This window comes from Ptychodera flava, chromosome 4, assembly GCF_041260155.1.
Source record: "Ptychodera flava strain L36383 chromosome 4, AS_Pfla_20210202, whole genome shotgun sequence".
NCBI classification, from domain to species: domain Eukaryota; kingdom Metazoa; phylum Hemichordata; class Enteropneusta; family Ptychoderidae; genus Ptychodera; species Ptychodera flava.
Window position 1 is genome coordinate 40,142,377 of NC_091931.1, and position 15,583 is coordinate 40,157,959.

General features: G+C 34.8%; 1 protein-coding gene across 4 annotated transcripts in view; it reads left to right on the plus strand.

Annotated features, from left to right (window-relative positions):
* LOC139131743 (probable protein phosphatase 2C T23F11.1) overlaps nt 1–15,262 on the plus strand; it is a 31,718-nt gene extending 16,456 nt beyond the window's left edge. For all 4 annotated transcript variants that reach the window (XM_070697954.1, XM_070697952.1, XM_070697953.1 and 1 more), the window contains 8 exons: nt 641–745; nt 3,877–3,960; nt 4,711–4,842; nt 6,015–6,088; nt 6,359–6,500; nt 6,854–6,937; nt 7,889–8,034; nt 8,570–15,262. In XM_070697954.1, the coding sequence (XP_070554055.1) occupies nt 643–745; nt 3,877–3,960; nt 4,711–4,842; nt 6,015–6,088; nt 6,359–6,500; nt 6,854–6,937; nt 7,889–8,034; nt 8,570–8,800 (996 nt within the window). In that variant the 5' untranslated portion in view covers nt 641–642 and the 3' untranslated portion in view covers nt 8,801–15,262. The remainder of the gene's footprint in view (nt 1–640; nt 746–3,876; nt 3,961–4,710; nt 4,843–6,014; nt 6,089–6,358; nt 6,501–6,853; nt 6,938–7,888; nt 8,035–8,569) is intronic.
* Nucleotides 15,263–15,583: the final 321 nt, after the last annotated feature.

The window sequence follows — 15,583 nt, forward strand, 5'->3', positions numbered from 1 at the left end:
GCTTTGAGTATATAGATTGACTGAATACCTTCATATTGTTTATTTTGAAAGTATGAGTTATTGCAACCCTGATGAATAATTATAAATTTTAAGGCAGAGAGATCATCTGATGTGATGTACCAGTAGTTAATAAGTAAACCGAGAAATCTGTAAAAATTGACATGAATCAAAATGTGATTTTTCATATTACTGGTTTCTTAACAAGAATAGTTAAGAAATCTTAGGAAGTGCTCGTTCGTTCAGACTGATGTCTGATATAATGTCAAAAAATTCTACTCATCATGTCATCAGTATGGTTGATAAAGAATGTCCCTATATACCACAATCTGTAAATTGATTTTCTCACCACAGAGTTCTGCTCTCCTTTGTGTACTGAGAATGTCGCACTCGAAATGGCTGATTTCAAATATTCCATCCATTTGGAGTCACTGATAAATTTTCAAAGCCGCAAGATTTTTTTGAGAATTACCATACCTTGACCATGATTTTGATGCATTGACATAATTGTGACTGTGGCCTCATAATTGTTTTATGTCATCTAAGCTAAAACTTGTGGAATAATGGTTCACAAATTAGGATTGCTATTTCGTTGGTGTTTGCTACTCCTAACACTTTGTGTCTTTTTATTACACATTTTCAGTAATGGGGCAGACATTATCAGAGCCAGTCACAACAAAAGAGACAACGAAGGATAGCAATCAGTTTATTAAAGTCGGATCCTCTTGTATGCAAGGATGGAGAATAAGTATCCTTTCTACTGTACAGTCAAAAATTGTTAAACAAGCAAGTCTATAGTACATGCATTTGATGAACAGGTATAATGAATACTTACTTTTTGCATCAGGGTAACTGGTACTATGGATAATGAAGATGGTGTCAAAATGAAAAATGATAAGGTTCAACATATCATAAAGTTTAAGATTATATGGCATTTTAAGTTGCAACATATATTCATGTGTTTGTGTCCGCAGTCTTTTTTTTTACACATTTATGTGTCCATATATTTGAAAGTGAAACTGACTTTAGTGAAAAGCATGCGGTATTCACTTTGGATTTCAATTGTGAGATTTCCTGGAACCTACATGTGGTACTAGATTTCCAGGCTGTTGGAAATTCAAAGAATCATTGACTTCCCTAAGCTATGAAATCTGAGGATAGCTTCTTGGCCAGTTATTTGCAGTTTAAAGTGATTCTTAAGCTTATCTTTGGTGAAATACATGAATTGTAAAAAGACAAAATCTTTGCTTTCTTTCTCCTGAATTGCTTCAGTTGTTTTTGATGTTTTAGCTCACGTGTGTAAACACGTGGGCTATTGTCATAGCGATGTCTGTCTGTCTGTCCGTGTGTGTGTGTGTGTGTCTGTCTGTCTGTCTGTTTACACGATAACTCAAAAACGCCTGAACAGATTCAAGTCAGATTTGGTACACAGGTACCATGTGCTACTTGCAAGAACTGATTAGATTTTTGTTAGTGTGGCTTGCATATTAATGAAGTTATGCAATATCGTTTTTTTCCGTTCAATGGTTCCCTATGGAGACGGTAATGACAGTGTAGACATATATCAAGAAATACTGCACAAAATTTCATGAAACTTTTCACAGATGACAATCTAAGAACATTATGATGATACTGTGAGTGTCATGTCATTTATCTTCTCATTTGCATATTTAATGAACTTTTGGTATTAGTAAGATAACTCTGAAATTCCTGCACCAAACTTGATGATACTTGTAACAAATATTGATCTGATATATATCTAATTATACTTAGAAGCATTAGGCAGTGTAAAGTTAATAAATAGCTCATTTGCATATTTTATGAAGGTTTGTAATTAGTCATATAACTCCAATATAACTTCACCAAATGTGATGAAATCTGCTGCAGATACTGATCCAACTGATATCTAACTGTAGTGTAAAGCATTTAGTAGTGTTAAATTAATTAAGGGTTCATTTGCATATTTAATGAACTTTGTAATTAGGTATAAAGTTAACTCTGAAATTACAGCACCCAAGTCAGTGAAATTGGGTACAGATATTGTTTTGATAAATATCTAATTGTACTGAGAAGCATTTGGCAGTGTCAAGTTAACAAATAGGTCATTTGCATATTTTATGAAGTTTAGTAATTAGTGATATAACTCCGATATAACTTCACCAAATGTGATGAAATCTGCTGCAGATACTGATCCGACAGATATCTAATTGTGGTGTAGAGCATTTAGTTGTGTGAAGTTAATTAAGGGTTCATTTGCATATTTAATGAACTTTGTAATTAGTAATATTACTCCAAATTAAAGCATTAAATTTGATGAAACTTGCTACAGATGTTGATCTGATAAATATCCAATTGTACTGAGAAGCATTGAGCAGTGTCAAGTTAATAATTAGCTCATTTGCATATTCCATGAAGTCTTATAATTAGTCATATAACTCCGAAATAACTGCATCAAATGTGATGAACACTGCTGCACATACTGATACGACAGATATCTAACTGTGTTGTAAAGCATTTAGTAGTGTAAAGTTAATTAAGGGTTCATTTGCATATTTAATAAACTTTGTAATTAGGTATATTGAAATTTCGGCACCAAAATTTTGTGAAACGTGCTACAGATATTGATTTGATAAATATTTAATTGTGCTATGAATCATTGAGCAGTGTCAAGTTAATTTAGGGTTTATTTGCATATTTAATGAACTTTATAATTAGTGATATTACTCTAAAATTACAGCATTTAATTAAATAAAACGTGCTACATTGTGATCTGATGGATATCTTATTGTCCTATAAAGCATTGATAACATATATCTCATTGTTCTGTGAAGCGCACTACTATTAATGAACCTGTTGTAAAACACGTGAGCATATTCAGTTCATATCTGTTTGATGTTTTATAATAGTGTTTGTCATAAATAGATAAATGAAGTTTTACTGTTATTGTAGGTAGTATTGCATAATTATCTGGCATGTATTATAATTTGAGGGGTCCAGGTGTCTGCATCATATCGTTCGTCCTCATCTAAGGGTATATGGGAAATGCCTTCCACATATATGTATATGCGGTAATTTTCAATATCACATCCCAGCCCACATCCAAGCCCTAATCTGTTTTTTGCATATTTTTGAAAAAGTATGAGGATTTGTCATTAAAACTTTTACTTGGCAACAGTTGAGATAATATCATACATAATTTTTAGTGGTGAGTTGACTTGTCTAGGCTGCAGTAAAAGTCAAAGCGAGTAGAACATTGTCCCTAAGTGATAATTAAAATGGCTCATATTTTAATGTCCTATAAATGTACAAGATGAAACTTTGCCTTACAATGCCCATGGTGTGACACAGTGAGAGAGATATTATGTAGAACAAATGACATAATAGAACTATTAATCTGAAGGGGGTGTGGCTTCAACTTTATAGATAAATATAGCATATCATATTCTAATAACAAATGAAGTTGTGTAAATGTCAGCATCATATCCCGAAATATGGAAGAGAGTATTTCACTCATATTTTAATGTCCTATAAATGTACATGATGAAACTTTGCCTTACAAATAACTATTCTTGCACCCTCAGTCATATAGGTCAGACCTTGGGTACCAAAGTACTAAGAGCTATTAAGATTATAATCGTGAGTTTTTAACTTATCAAGTTCAGGGAATCTGTCAACAGTGTAAAATTATATCAGCTACATGATTTTAGAATTGAAAATTTGAAACTAGGCTAAAGTCTCTGATCAATGGCAACATTGCATGAGACGTTCTCAAATTATTGAACAAAGGATTGTTTCATTCAAAAATGAGAAACCTATGATATTGTTATGTTAAACCATAATGGTCAAGTTGCATAACTTTCCTTACATGCAATAACTCAGATATGGAAGATGCACACACACACATTTTATCACTTCAAGATGATAAAAGTGCCGCATTCTTTGCTGTCTATGATGGACATGGAGGTAAGATGTAAAACACAGTTGGTTATTGGGATGATATTTTGAGAGAAAAACTGAACAAGTTTAATCATCCTAAACCTTGTCCATTAGTAATCCATTAATAAGTTCATATGCTTTCGTCATGATGTCACTTTATCTGATTTTAATGGCAGGCAAATGTGTCTTGAAATCAAAGATGAACAAAATGTCAAGGAATTTTTATTCCGTTAACTTGACACAAGAATGCCTTTCCAGTTTGTTTGTTTACCTAACACCGTCATGCTTCTTTAAAACTATGAAGTGCCAATGGTAACCTTGTAACCTTTAGAAGTTAGGTTTATGAATTGCGAACGATAAAATTATTGGTTACAAAACGGGTGATTCCAGAGAACCTTTCCATAGACACCAACAAAATGTGACAACAACAAAATATCGTCACTGTTACTACCAAAAGAGGTACATATGAGCACCCCTCTTATCCACTTCTGTCACTGAACTTTGGCCCCAACTCAGTGTTTTCCCTGAACATGTTGATTGTGTAAACAAAGAAATTGAGAAAAGGTTGGAAAGGCATGAAAGCATGGCGAGTGAAATGCTACCATAATGTAAAAAAAATGGTTAATCAGCTCATGTATGATTTTGATGCAGTTGTTTTCCAATTTATAACTTAGTAAATGTTTTATGAGATACTGAAAGACTTGCCAACAGTAGGTTAAATAACATAGTACACAAATTAATCTCTGAGTTTTGAAATTATTCTGTTAATGTATACAGGTGCAAAGGTTGCTCAATATGCAGGTAAAAATTTACACAACAGGATTACCCAGCAGCCTGCATATTCACGGGGTGACATAGAAGAAGCAATCAAAGGTGGATTCATATCAATAGATGAGGACATGCTTGAAGGTAACTATTTTTAATATCCTGCAGATGATTGTTAAAAACTAAGTCATCAATGTCAAGAGGTTATAACATAGTTGCTGCAGCGTGACATGCTATCATAAGTGGTATTTTTACTAAGTTGAATGTATGGAAAGTCTCTTCTTGGCCCATGAGATCTTGAATGAATGAGAAATTCATAAAAGCTGCCCAGACTTTACTTTAATATTTCAAAGTTAAAACATCCCCATTCAGACTGCTGATAGGCATTGAACAGATGATATGTTAAATGAAGTGGAACCCATCAAGGATGATTTATTCTATCACTTCATCAAACATTCAGTCTGATAATTGTGGACGTATAAAGAGGCCTGTAGTAATATGGAAAAAGGAGATAAAATTTGTGAATGGAATCTTTCTCTAGCTTGCATGCTTGCATTATTTCATGTGGCAACATTACAGAATCATTGCCAAGCAGTACTAACTGCATTTTACACTGTATGTTATTTCCAACCAGACTTATTCAGGATGAAACAAAGCAAAGTTAAAAATTACCAGTCCCTCCAACGTGGTAGATGTTATAAATTATAATTTACAGTACAGTATAGGTAGTTGAATGCACTGGCATTATGGATTGTGCACAAAAATTGGTTAATGATTGGCAACATGTTGACTGGCTGTGTGCAATATTTTCTGACATGCAGATATCTTGCCTATCATGCAAAATTCACATATCCCATACAGTGTATGTTGTTTTTAGTATTTTACCGTATTTTTATGAAGCATCATTCTCTGTAGGAGATAAAAACCAGTCATTACTTCGAACACTTTCTTGAAAAAAGTAATACAATAATTGAAAGCCAAATACAATCGAGTCCAAGAGTAAATTTTAAGAGTAGCTACAGGGATGGAGAAAATAGCCAGCAGCCGGCAAAAACAACCGGCTGTAAGCTAAAATTTGCTGGCTGTGAAAATTAAGTGTGAGTAAAAAATCAGGACATTTTGCACAAACTTTATGTGCAGATATACCACTTGTAACCGTCTGTGTTTTAATGTTTGCCACCTGTAACGAAAATTTTCTACATCCCTGAGCTAATTATTGCTTAGATGTATTGCATTGATTATGCAATTACAGTTGTCATAAATGTCACCATACATTTTTCTTATCACTATACTGATACCATATATTCTTTCTCTAGACGATTTGATGAAGGATGAACTAGCAGGGACAACAGCTGTTATAGTCTTAATGAAAGACAACAAAATGTACTGTGTAAGTATTCTATATTGTTTCTACTACACATGAACCCTGCTAGGCCTCAACCTAAATGATTATTTGAAAACAGATTTTGGAGCAGTGGCTTACATTGTATGTTGACATTGGTGACGTCAGCATTCAGTAAATTTTGGTCCCAGTGAATAATGTTTCAAAATGTCAAATTGTTGAGAATGAATACTGTTGTATGAAATATTGATGTGCACAGAAAAGTACTTGTTGTTGAAGCAGACTCGTTGACAGATCATTGCACTCCATCTCTTTCAGGGAAATGTTGGTGATTCCAGAGCAGTGGCTTGTACACGAGGACAAGTTCAGCAGTTATCCTATGATCACAAACCCAGCAATGAAGATGAAACAAAGAGGATAATTGCTGCTGGGGGCTGGGTTGAATTCAACAGAGTCAATGGTAATGATTTTATAAATCACTAGAGAGCTTTAGGTCAGTCCTTTGAATGTTCATGTCACTTTTGCATACCAGCTTTGATAACAATATAAAAATTGGTCAGTGTTGAACTGGTAACTTTTTATGTACATCGTAATTATTGTAGCTCATTGGTCATATGAAATCTGGCCAGCAGCTGCAAAATACTTGATGTTAATGTCATTTTATTATCACAGCACCGAGGTTATAGCGGATGTAAGGCACTTCTCATTTGTATATTTTGTATATAATTATATTTCATCAGGAAAGTTGTTGCTTTATAGTAAACTTGTCAAACTGACAATGTATTTAATCGAGCAAGTCAACATTTATTACAGGAAACCTTGCACTATCAAGGGCACTAGGTGATTTTGTATTCAAGAAAAATGACAAAAAGAAACCAGATGAACAGATAGTCTCAGGTATGTATCAAGAAACCGCTTTTGAAGAGTCTTGTATGAACTTTTTTTCATGCTTGTATTGCAGTATGCCAAGAATTTTGAATTGTGAAGTGGCTCTGTAAAGTCAAATGTGCATTTTAAATTAATTTGAGTTTTAATATTTAGCATGTTGTGTAGACAAGTGATCATTGTACACTTTGATAATCATGGTTGTAAAAGCAATTGCTCCCTTGGAGTGTCTGCGATTGAGAAAGTCATACCGTAATTGAACAATTTCATTTTAGATTGAAACTCAGTCAATTTCATCTTGTAACTACACATATCCCCAGAATATTCTTCAGTCAGTAAAGGTAGTTCATTCACAAGCTGCAAACACTTCTCTAAATATGTCATCCTTCAAGTGATGAATATCAAGTGTCACGTCTTTTGTACTCTACACAAGTGATTGTGAATGTCTGTTTCATTTGTACATCTCAGTGACCGAGACACATACTGCAGTTACTAATAACATAGCTCATTGTGCATTCCTCTTCATCTCCTAATGTGTCTGATTTCACACTTAGCACCCAAAAGATTTTAAAAATAGAAGGAAAATTACACAGATTCCTCAACTATGTCGTTATGGGTTTTGTTGTTTAATCATTCAATTGTTTGTTTGATTTTGTTGGTTTGCTATTTAAATATATTTTTTGTCTAAGAATATATGAGAGGAGCAATTTAGCTGGCTTTCTCCGCAGCATGAAACCTGTACAACAAACAGTTATTTCATGATGACATAGTTCCAGTGTACAAATGTATGTACATGCATAAAACAAGTACATATCCACTGTTTCCGCAAAATACCAAATAATTCCTTCAGATTTATCAGCCAATGTTGGTCAAGGGATGGCAATTCACTTAGGCTTTAAATGTGCCTGATATGAATTTCATCAAATAACACTTGTTATTTCTGTCTTTGTTTGTACTGAGTAGCTGTTCCAGATGTTATAGTCAAAGATATCACAGAAGACCATGAATTTTTAGTGCTAGCATGTGATGGAATTTGGGACGTCTTATCAAATCAAGAAGTAGTGAACTTTGTGAGGACGAGAATCGCTGAGAAAATGGAACCAGAACAGGTAAGATTAGCCTGTAACATAATGCTGTGGGTGACCGGCAAACTAACAGCTGCAATTTTATTTTATGTCTTTCCGGACTAAATCAGCATGTAATCCCAGAACACATAACCGAGGGCCCACTGGTGATTTGTTTCAAGCTAACATTAAGAGAAGTAGATTTTATGCAGGTTTTGGAAGTAATAATGCCACAGTGAACAAACGACCAGAAAGGTGTACACTGTGTTATGTCCTCTGTGATAGATTTTATCATTCTGTACTGTTGCATTGACTAAAGTGAAGAAGTTATGTGGCTGACACATTACATGCTCAGCCTTATTTAGAAAAGTGAATAACCGCGTAATTGCTGTTACCAGTACTGTTGATAACATGATAAATGAAATTGGATTCAACTCTGGTGATTGTTAATGTGCTGTGCACCTCAACTCAAGGCATGAGTGGATAACCAAGATCTGCTGATTTTTGTTTGGTATAAGGTGGCATCATTAAACCTACATCAGTTTTGTAAGGAGTCTTATGACAAAATTTCTCATTTCAGATATGTGAAGAATTAATGACGAGGTGTCTTGCACCAGATTGCCAGATGGGGGGACTAGGATGTGACAACATGACAGTAGTTTTAGTGTGTTTTCTTCAGGGTAAATCATACGAAGAACTGGCACAGAAATGCGCCAGGCCAAAACTAGCGTCCACATCATCATCCGAAGACACATCAAACCAAGGCTACCAAGTCCAACAAGACTACCGAGGCAGTGGTGAAATAAGTTAAAAATTTCTCCCACACTTTACTAAAGTTTTGTTTCATTTGTAGCCCTGTCAGATTTGTGACAATGCAACGACATGTACAATTGAATTGAGATCCTCTACCAGTAATTCCAATATTATAGTCACCCCACTCTATGGTTCTTTTGTGTATTAAACCCACCATATTTTTAATTGGAACTCATTAATTTTTTTTGCTCAAAAACTTTGGAAAAACAATGTATTATTCCATGATTAATCAGTTTGCCTTCCCTGAACCCGTATCTGGTCACTGCAAGATTAAGCTTTTGATTATCAGTCAAGGTTGTGAGACTTTGCCAGTCAACTCTCCGTCAGTCAGTTGTCGTGAATTTGTTTTTATTTTAGATTTGCATCCCATCCATTGCTGACATAAAATTTGTGCATTTTAAAATTGTGTGAAACTTTCTCTCATAAGCATAAAATGTAAGTCTATGTGAGTTTCTCAATGTTATACAGAAGGATTGCTCTGAGGGTCTGTCTTTTCTGTGTTACAACACGAGAATGGTACAAAGTGAAAATGGTATATCCACAGGTCGTTTTTTCAGAATATCCCTGAAAAAACCTAAAAAGTACATTCTTTATAAACATATTGTTCTAACAAAATGCTAATTTATACTGCATGACACAAATTTGAAATAACAACTGAAGAAAGCTTCTCGATACGTTTGTACTTATCTGTGCGCTCTTGTACAAGGTAGAAAGAATGTTCATTAGGTATGGTGGGGAGCAGCTATGATTTTGTTGGAAAGGCCAAGTTCTGCAGCTCAGTGAACATTATAGATGATTAGAATTGACAATACAGTTACCACATCCTTTAGGCAATAGTGCGTCTAATGCATTGCATGAGATCTCATATTGGACAGGCAATGTGCAAGTCTTTTGATTCCTGAATTTAACCCCTACACCACCATGGTTTGGCCCAAGCCCATTGTCATCAAATGGTGACTGTGGACCTGTTTCCAGGGAATTTGAGATGGACAGGTTAAGGCTATAGTACCTCATTCTGGTCCACCTTCTGATCTCTCTCAACACACTTGTACCTGCATCACTTCATTTTTAATGACAGCATCAATTTCCTTGAAAAAGTGGAACCAAAGACATTTCAAAAGTTTCTTTGACAATGAAAATCTGCATATATGATGTTAGATTTCACTCTTATTGAATTTATATGACTCTGTACACTCACGAAGTACACATTGGAAATGATTTCATTTGAAATTTCACCATCAATATGCAACCAGTCCTGTCCAACCATGCATGTATGGTCTGTAATTTTCTCACAACCTCGATAAACTGATAATTGAATTATGCATCGTTATCATAACATAGAGGGCTCCACACTATATAGTATTGTAATAACCAAAGTGACTGGTCCGAGTACTTTTACTGGCATGTCATGCAGTACCCATTTTAAATATATGTGTCAAAGATATATGTTCTTTCTAAGTAGATACTGGTACTGGGTTACTGTTTGCTCACAGCCATGTTAGATGAGATAAAAACCTTTGAATTGTAACATTTCCCACACAGGCTCGTCTTTGAATCTTCAAGCCTTGACTTATTTGCCAAATTTATTCGCAAGTAATGGTCCAGGAATCATGAACAAGTCTGTCATAATCTTACCAAGCCACATGTAATGTCTTCTGTTGTATGAGAGGTGTACAGTAATGTCACCCCTAAGCTTCTCATGATTTCATTACATCAGCTGAATGCCTCTTGCCTTGTGATTTTCAACTCTTAAGAGAAAATACCTCTTGCATTCTGAGCATGGCTGGTCAGTTTTGCCCAGCTGAATGCACAACATTTGTTTGGTGAAAGGTTTATTAGTATGTAATTATGCAAATAATTTATACTTATTAACAGTACACCTTGATTAGGGTTATCTTCAACTAGCTGTCTTGCCACATAGAAACCCCTCCTGCATAACAAGTTATATAGCGCTGTGATGTTAATTTTTTTCCCAGTAGTACACACCTGACGAAATCTACTGACTGTTTCTCATTGATTGGAAGATTACAGTTGAGTGCATGCAAGTCTTCAGCAATATTGTGAAATGCACCTTGGGTACAGAATTTTTTTTTCTGAAAAATGTCAAATTCTTCATCTCCCATCTGGAATAACATGTTGAAAGCTTATTAGTCATTTGTTGGTTTGTTTATGTAAGGCGAGATGGGGAATGTTTCTTGCGGCCAACTAAAATGCTGTAATTTAGTTCTCCAGTATTGTGTTGTGTGTACTTGGTTAGCTCCTGTTTATTCTGTCAGTGTATACACTTAGCCAACAATCAATTACATGTTGCATACAAGATCTGAACTGCACCCATATCAGACCATAGACAGTAGAGGGGAAAGACTTCTTGAAAGCACATCAACAAATTGGTACTTGATGAATTGCCTTAGAAAATGATGGACATTTACAGAAAAACTCAGAGGTTGATGCAAACATATCTTACAGATTACTGATCCCTCTAAGAGACATCGAACTAAAGTCATATAATATTCCCTTTGAAGAATGGGACGGAAATATTTCTGAACATTCATGATGTAATTTGTAAACTTGCCAGTCAATTTTATAAAGTGTATTGTGATCTCTACTACAGTGAAGGTGTTGCATATCATTGCAAGAATCCACTAATATTGATTAATATTCTGCATTATTCACAGCTGCATTTTAAAATATGGATACTTTTTATTCATAACTGGTGAAACTTTCTACAAAATGAAATTCTCAAATCTAATTAGAACAACAATATAATAGTGTGGCATGTAAAACAGGGATTTTGAAAAATCAAACACTTCTGTGAATGGAGGAAATATTGCTGACATTCATGAAATGTGATCTGTGATGATTGATGAAATCTGCAATCAACTATTCATCATTCATGACAAATGTACATACTGTGTAGAAATGAAATGTACTAATGAAAAATTGTCATGTGTTTTGTAACAGCTTTGCTGGCAGTATAGAATCTGTCAATGTTAAAAAACTCTCTCGTATGTGTCTGATAGTTCTTCATTGTCTCCAATGTTCGTTTCAATAGCAATTGTATATTTTTCAGTAGTAGTAGTATATTTCAGTTGATCCACCGTGCTCAAGGGATTGAAAAGGCCGCCATTAATGTGTTCCTCAATTTGCCATCAATTTTTGAAAGACTCATTTGGTTTGAAATGGCAAAGTTACTGAGAAGATCATCAATTTCAACAAGATTTTGTCTGTGAAATAATGGGTGTTTCATTTCGCACAGCCATCATACAATGTCAGGCATGATTTATGCCTTGACAAGTGCCTGTAAGACAGTTTACATAAATTCATTGGCTCAAAGAGGGAAACCACTTGTTGTAGAACATGCTTATGAACAAACTTTCCCAGGGTGCATTCTCACTGCAAAAAAGCCTTTGGAAAAACCCATACCAGTGGGCAGAGATGCTGAAACACAAGCTGTCTATATTCTGTAATAAGGTGCATCATGTTCCAACCTTGAAATCTCCACTGCAGTAGCACAGATAAAAAAATACTTGCACAGAAAGTTAACAAGCACATACCAGATTTATTTCTTCTTTCTTAGCATATTTTTTCAGCAGTAACTTAAGGGACAAAGTGGGCCATTTCTCATGAATTTTGCTTGATACAAGATACTACTATTGTTTGACATGTTGAAAGATACTGAATAAATTGGTGACCATGCATATATTCGACCATGGTTTTAGACACGATACATGAAACCAATGCGAGAATGAATTAATGGTCATGACCGTTAATTCATTTTCGCGATGGATTCATTTAATTTGTCTAAAACTGGCGTCAAATATATGCATGGTCACCCATTTATTCAGTATCTTTCAACATGTCAAACAATATAAGTGTAGTATCTTGCACCAAACAAAATTCATGAAAAATGGCAGACTCTGTCCCTTTAATGCAAGATGCCTGTTTTTGCTTTTCAAATTAAAAGTCCCCTCACACTACTACTGTACCAATCATACTTCTTGTTCCACTGTAAGTAATCTTTCAACACAATGCAGCAGTAGGTGGTCCCCACACCCTTCAAGGAACAGGTAGATCAAATGCTTTCCATTCACTTGAAGGGCCAGCATTACAAGATGCTCCCTATTCCCTCACAGAGCCAGGGACATTAGATGTTCTCAACACCCTTGTACAGGTAGAGGTAGTCTGCTACAATTCTAGCAGACCGTTCTCTTGGTTTGTATCAGGAGACATTAAATTTTGTCTCTGTTGTAATCTGTAAAGTTCCTTCTCACCCAAAACTGAAATAAGCAGGCTTAATGAGGATCTTTAAAACATTCTGGACACACCTGGAAAATCCTTGAATTTTAAATCCTCCCGGAAAGCGCTGGAAAATTGATTATCTACCCACGATTTTCAAAAGTGACAAGATCAGTCATGCTAACATAAAAGTATGTAAAATGGTATACATAAAAGGATGTCTGGAAAATGTTATTATGGACCTCAAATTGTCATTGAAGATAGTTGAAAAGGTTGTTGAACATCTGTGAATTTTTGGTGAACTTCAACGTATACACCCAAATAAATCCATCTAGGCCCTGGCCAACTTTTCAGTTCCTTAATATTTTCATTTCTTTCTTGTTTTGAGGGCTGTCTGCATACAACTTCAGTGTGTTTTCTGTCTTTTGCTTATAGTTTATCTTTAAATGATTCCTTCCATTACAGACAGATTTTGTAGTCTGTCAGGAATTTTGAGCAAGAGCAAGTCGTATTATGCTTAATCCTGGCAACTCTTCAGAAGTGTAATAGACTAACCAGTTTTATAGCATTGATAATTGTTCCTTGATTTGTTTACATGTATTTCAGACTCAAGACAGAATGTTTGTAGTTGTTGAAACACTATAAAATGTTTACTCTATAAATTTTAAAATGAATTTAGATGCAAAACCAGTAAAGGTAAAGATACAGTATTTTGACCTGTACAGAACCACCAGATAGATATCATAACAGACCAGTTTGGAATTTAATGTTATACAGAACAATACAACAAAAATGTTTTATATGGTGACAGAATCTTGCTGTCTCTGTCTGTATGCCGTCATGTTGTAAACGTCAGGTTATAGCAGGAAGTAATTTCAACCAGGTGTCTACCATCACTGCATTACAAGGGGAATACTAAGTGTTGCCAGACTGATGGCTATACGCAGTTTTTAAAGTCTTTCACCAAAGTACAACATGGCTCTGTATTTATTTTAGCACTGCAGTTATCTTTGTAAGTCAGTCCATTTGTCTGCTAGCTCTCCATGAATTAACTTTAGTTCACAGACTATAGACATCAAAAATGTTAATATTCTTTGTTCTCTCCTTTTCAACACAGAACAAATTCTCTCCGATGCAGATCAAATTCCACATAGCAAATTGAAAATTGTGTATTTGGGGATGTCGATTATTTATTGTGAACTGAAAGTTATTGTTCATGTAAAATTTTCAATGTCGTAATTGTGATGACTTTGAGATGATACCTCAAAAGAGTGTACTTTACTTAGCACACAGCATTTCCTCTTGCTGAGATCCTGAAATCACCAAATGCTATGGTCTAGAGGGTTCTGTCTTATCTTTATCTATTAAGACTGCATACTTATTGAGCATTTCATGGCATACTCCGTTAGACTTTGGAAGTTCAGCACTTGAACATTTCACATGGCAACTCGTGTCAAATTCTTGTAGGCATACGCTGTAGTTTAAAATGCATGCTAGTTAGTTGTACAAGTCCAAAACGGATTTCATAGTATATGAAAAGATGTATACTTTTTCCTTATGTGGGCAACACGTTTACTTTGTTTCTCATGATCTTACTTTCACCCTCTTTTGAAGCTGCTACAAGAAAACTTGAACAGTTTCAACAAGGTCTATGTTATTGCTCTTTGAAACCCATCCATTCCAAAATAGCATATTCAAAATGTTTGCAGTGCCAGAGCTGGTTGTCGACAGACCTGAAAGGTTTGTTTCGATGTAAAACCATCTTTGAATTCTATTTGCATGGCAACAGAGACACTAAAAAGTTCTTCACATCCAAGTGACCAACCGATTCCTCCGATCATAGGCATGCCATGAGAAACGAAATAAATGGTTACCCATGTTGCTGAATAAGAATGCTTTGTTTATTTGATAAACATTGGTTTTCAACATAAGGGGTAGACTGGAAAATTAGATAAAAGCTTTCATTAGCAGTACTATTCATTTTGCATTTAAATACGAGGTACTTTTACAATAGCGCCCTCTATCACCTGGTTGAAGATACATCAAAGATTTGTTGACCTGAAAACAAACATACACACAAATGAGAATTTCTAACGTTTAGTTCGAGTGTTTCCTTGTGTACAGAATATAATGGCTGGGGAATTGACATTGTGACTTATGTTAACAAAAATTGTAAAATTGGGGAAATGCTGTAAATAAACTAAAACTGTCTTCAAAACAACAAGTGGTTGTGTAGGTATTCTTATCATCATGCTTGTGTGGATGGCTTATTTTGTAGAGTGCGAGTCTGTTGTTCCCTCAACCTTGTGTTGACAATCTAAGACTATTTAAGGAAACACTTTATTTGTGACCATCATTAAGTATACTAGACTATATAATTATAATGGTATACATGTATGAAAAAATTACCCATACACTTGTTACACTGTAATTACATATTCAATTTCCACACCATCGGCAGGATCAGGAGTAGAGAATTCATCTTTTCTTATCTTTTATGAAAATAAATAGGTCACCACAAGTATCACAAAAATATTACAGGTCA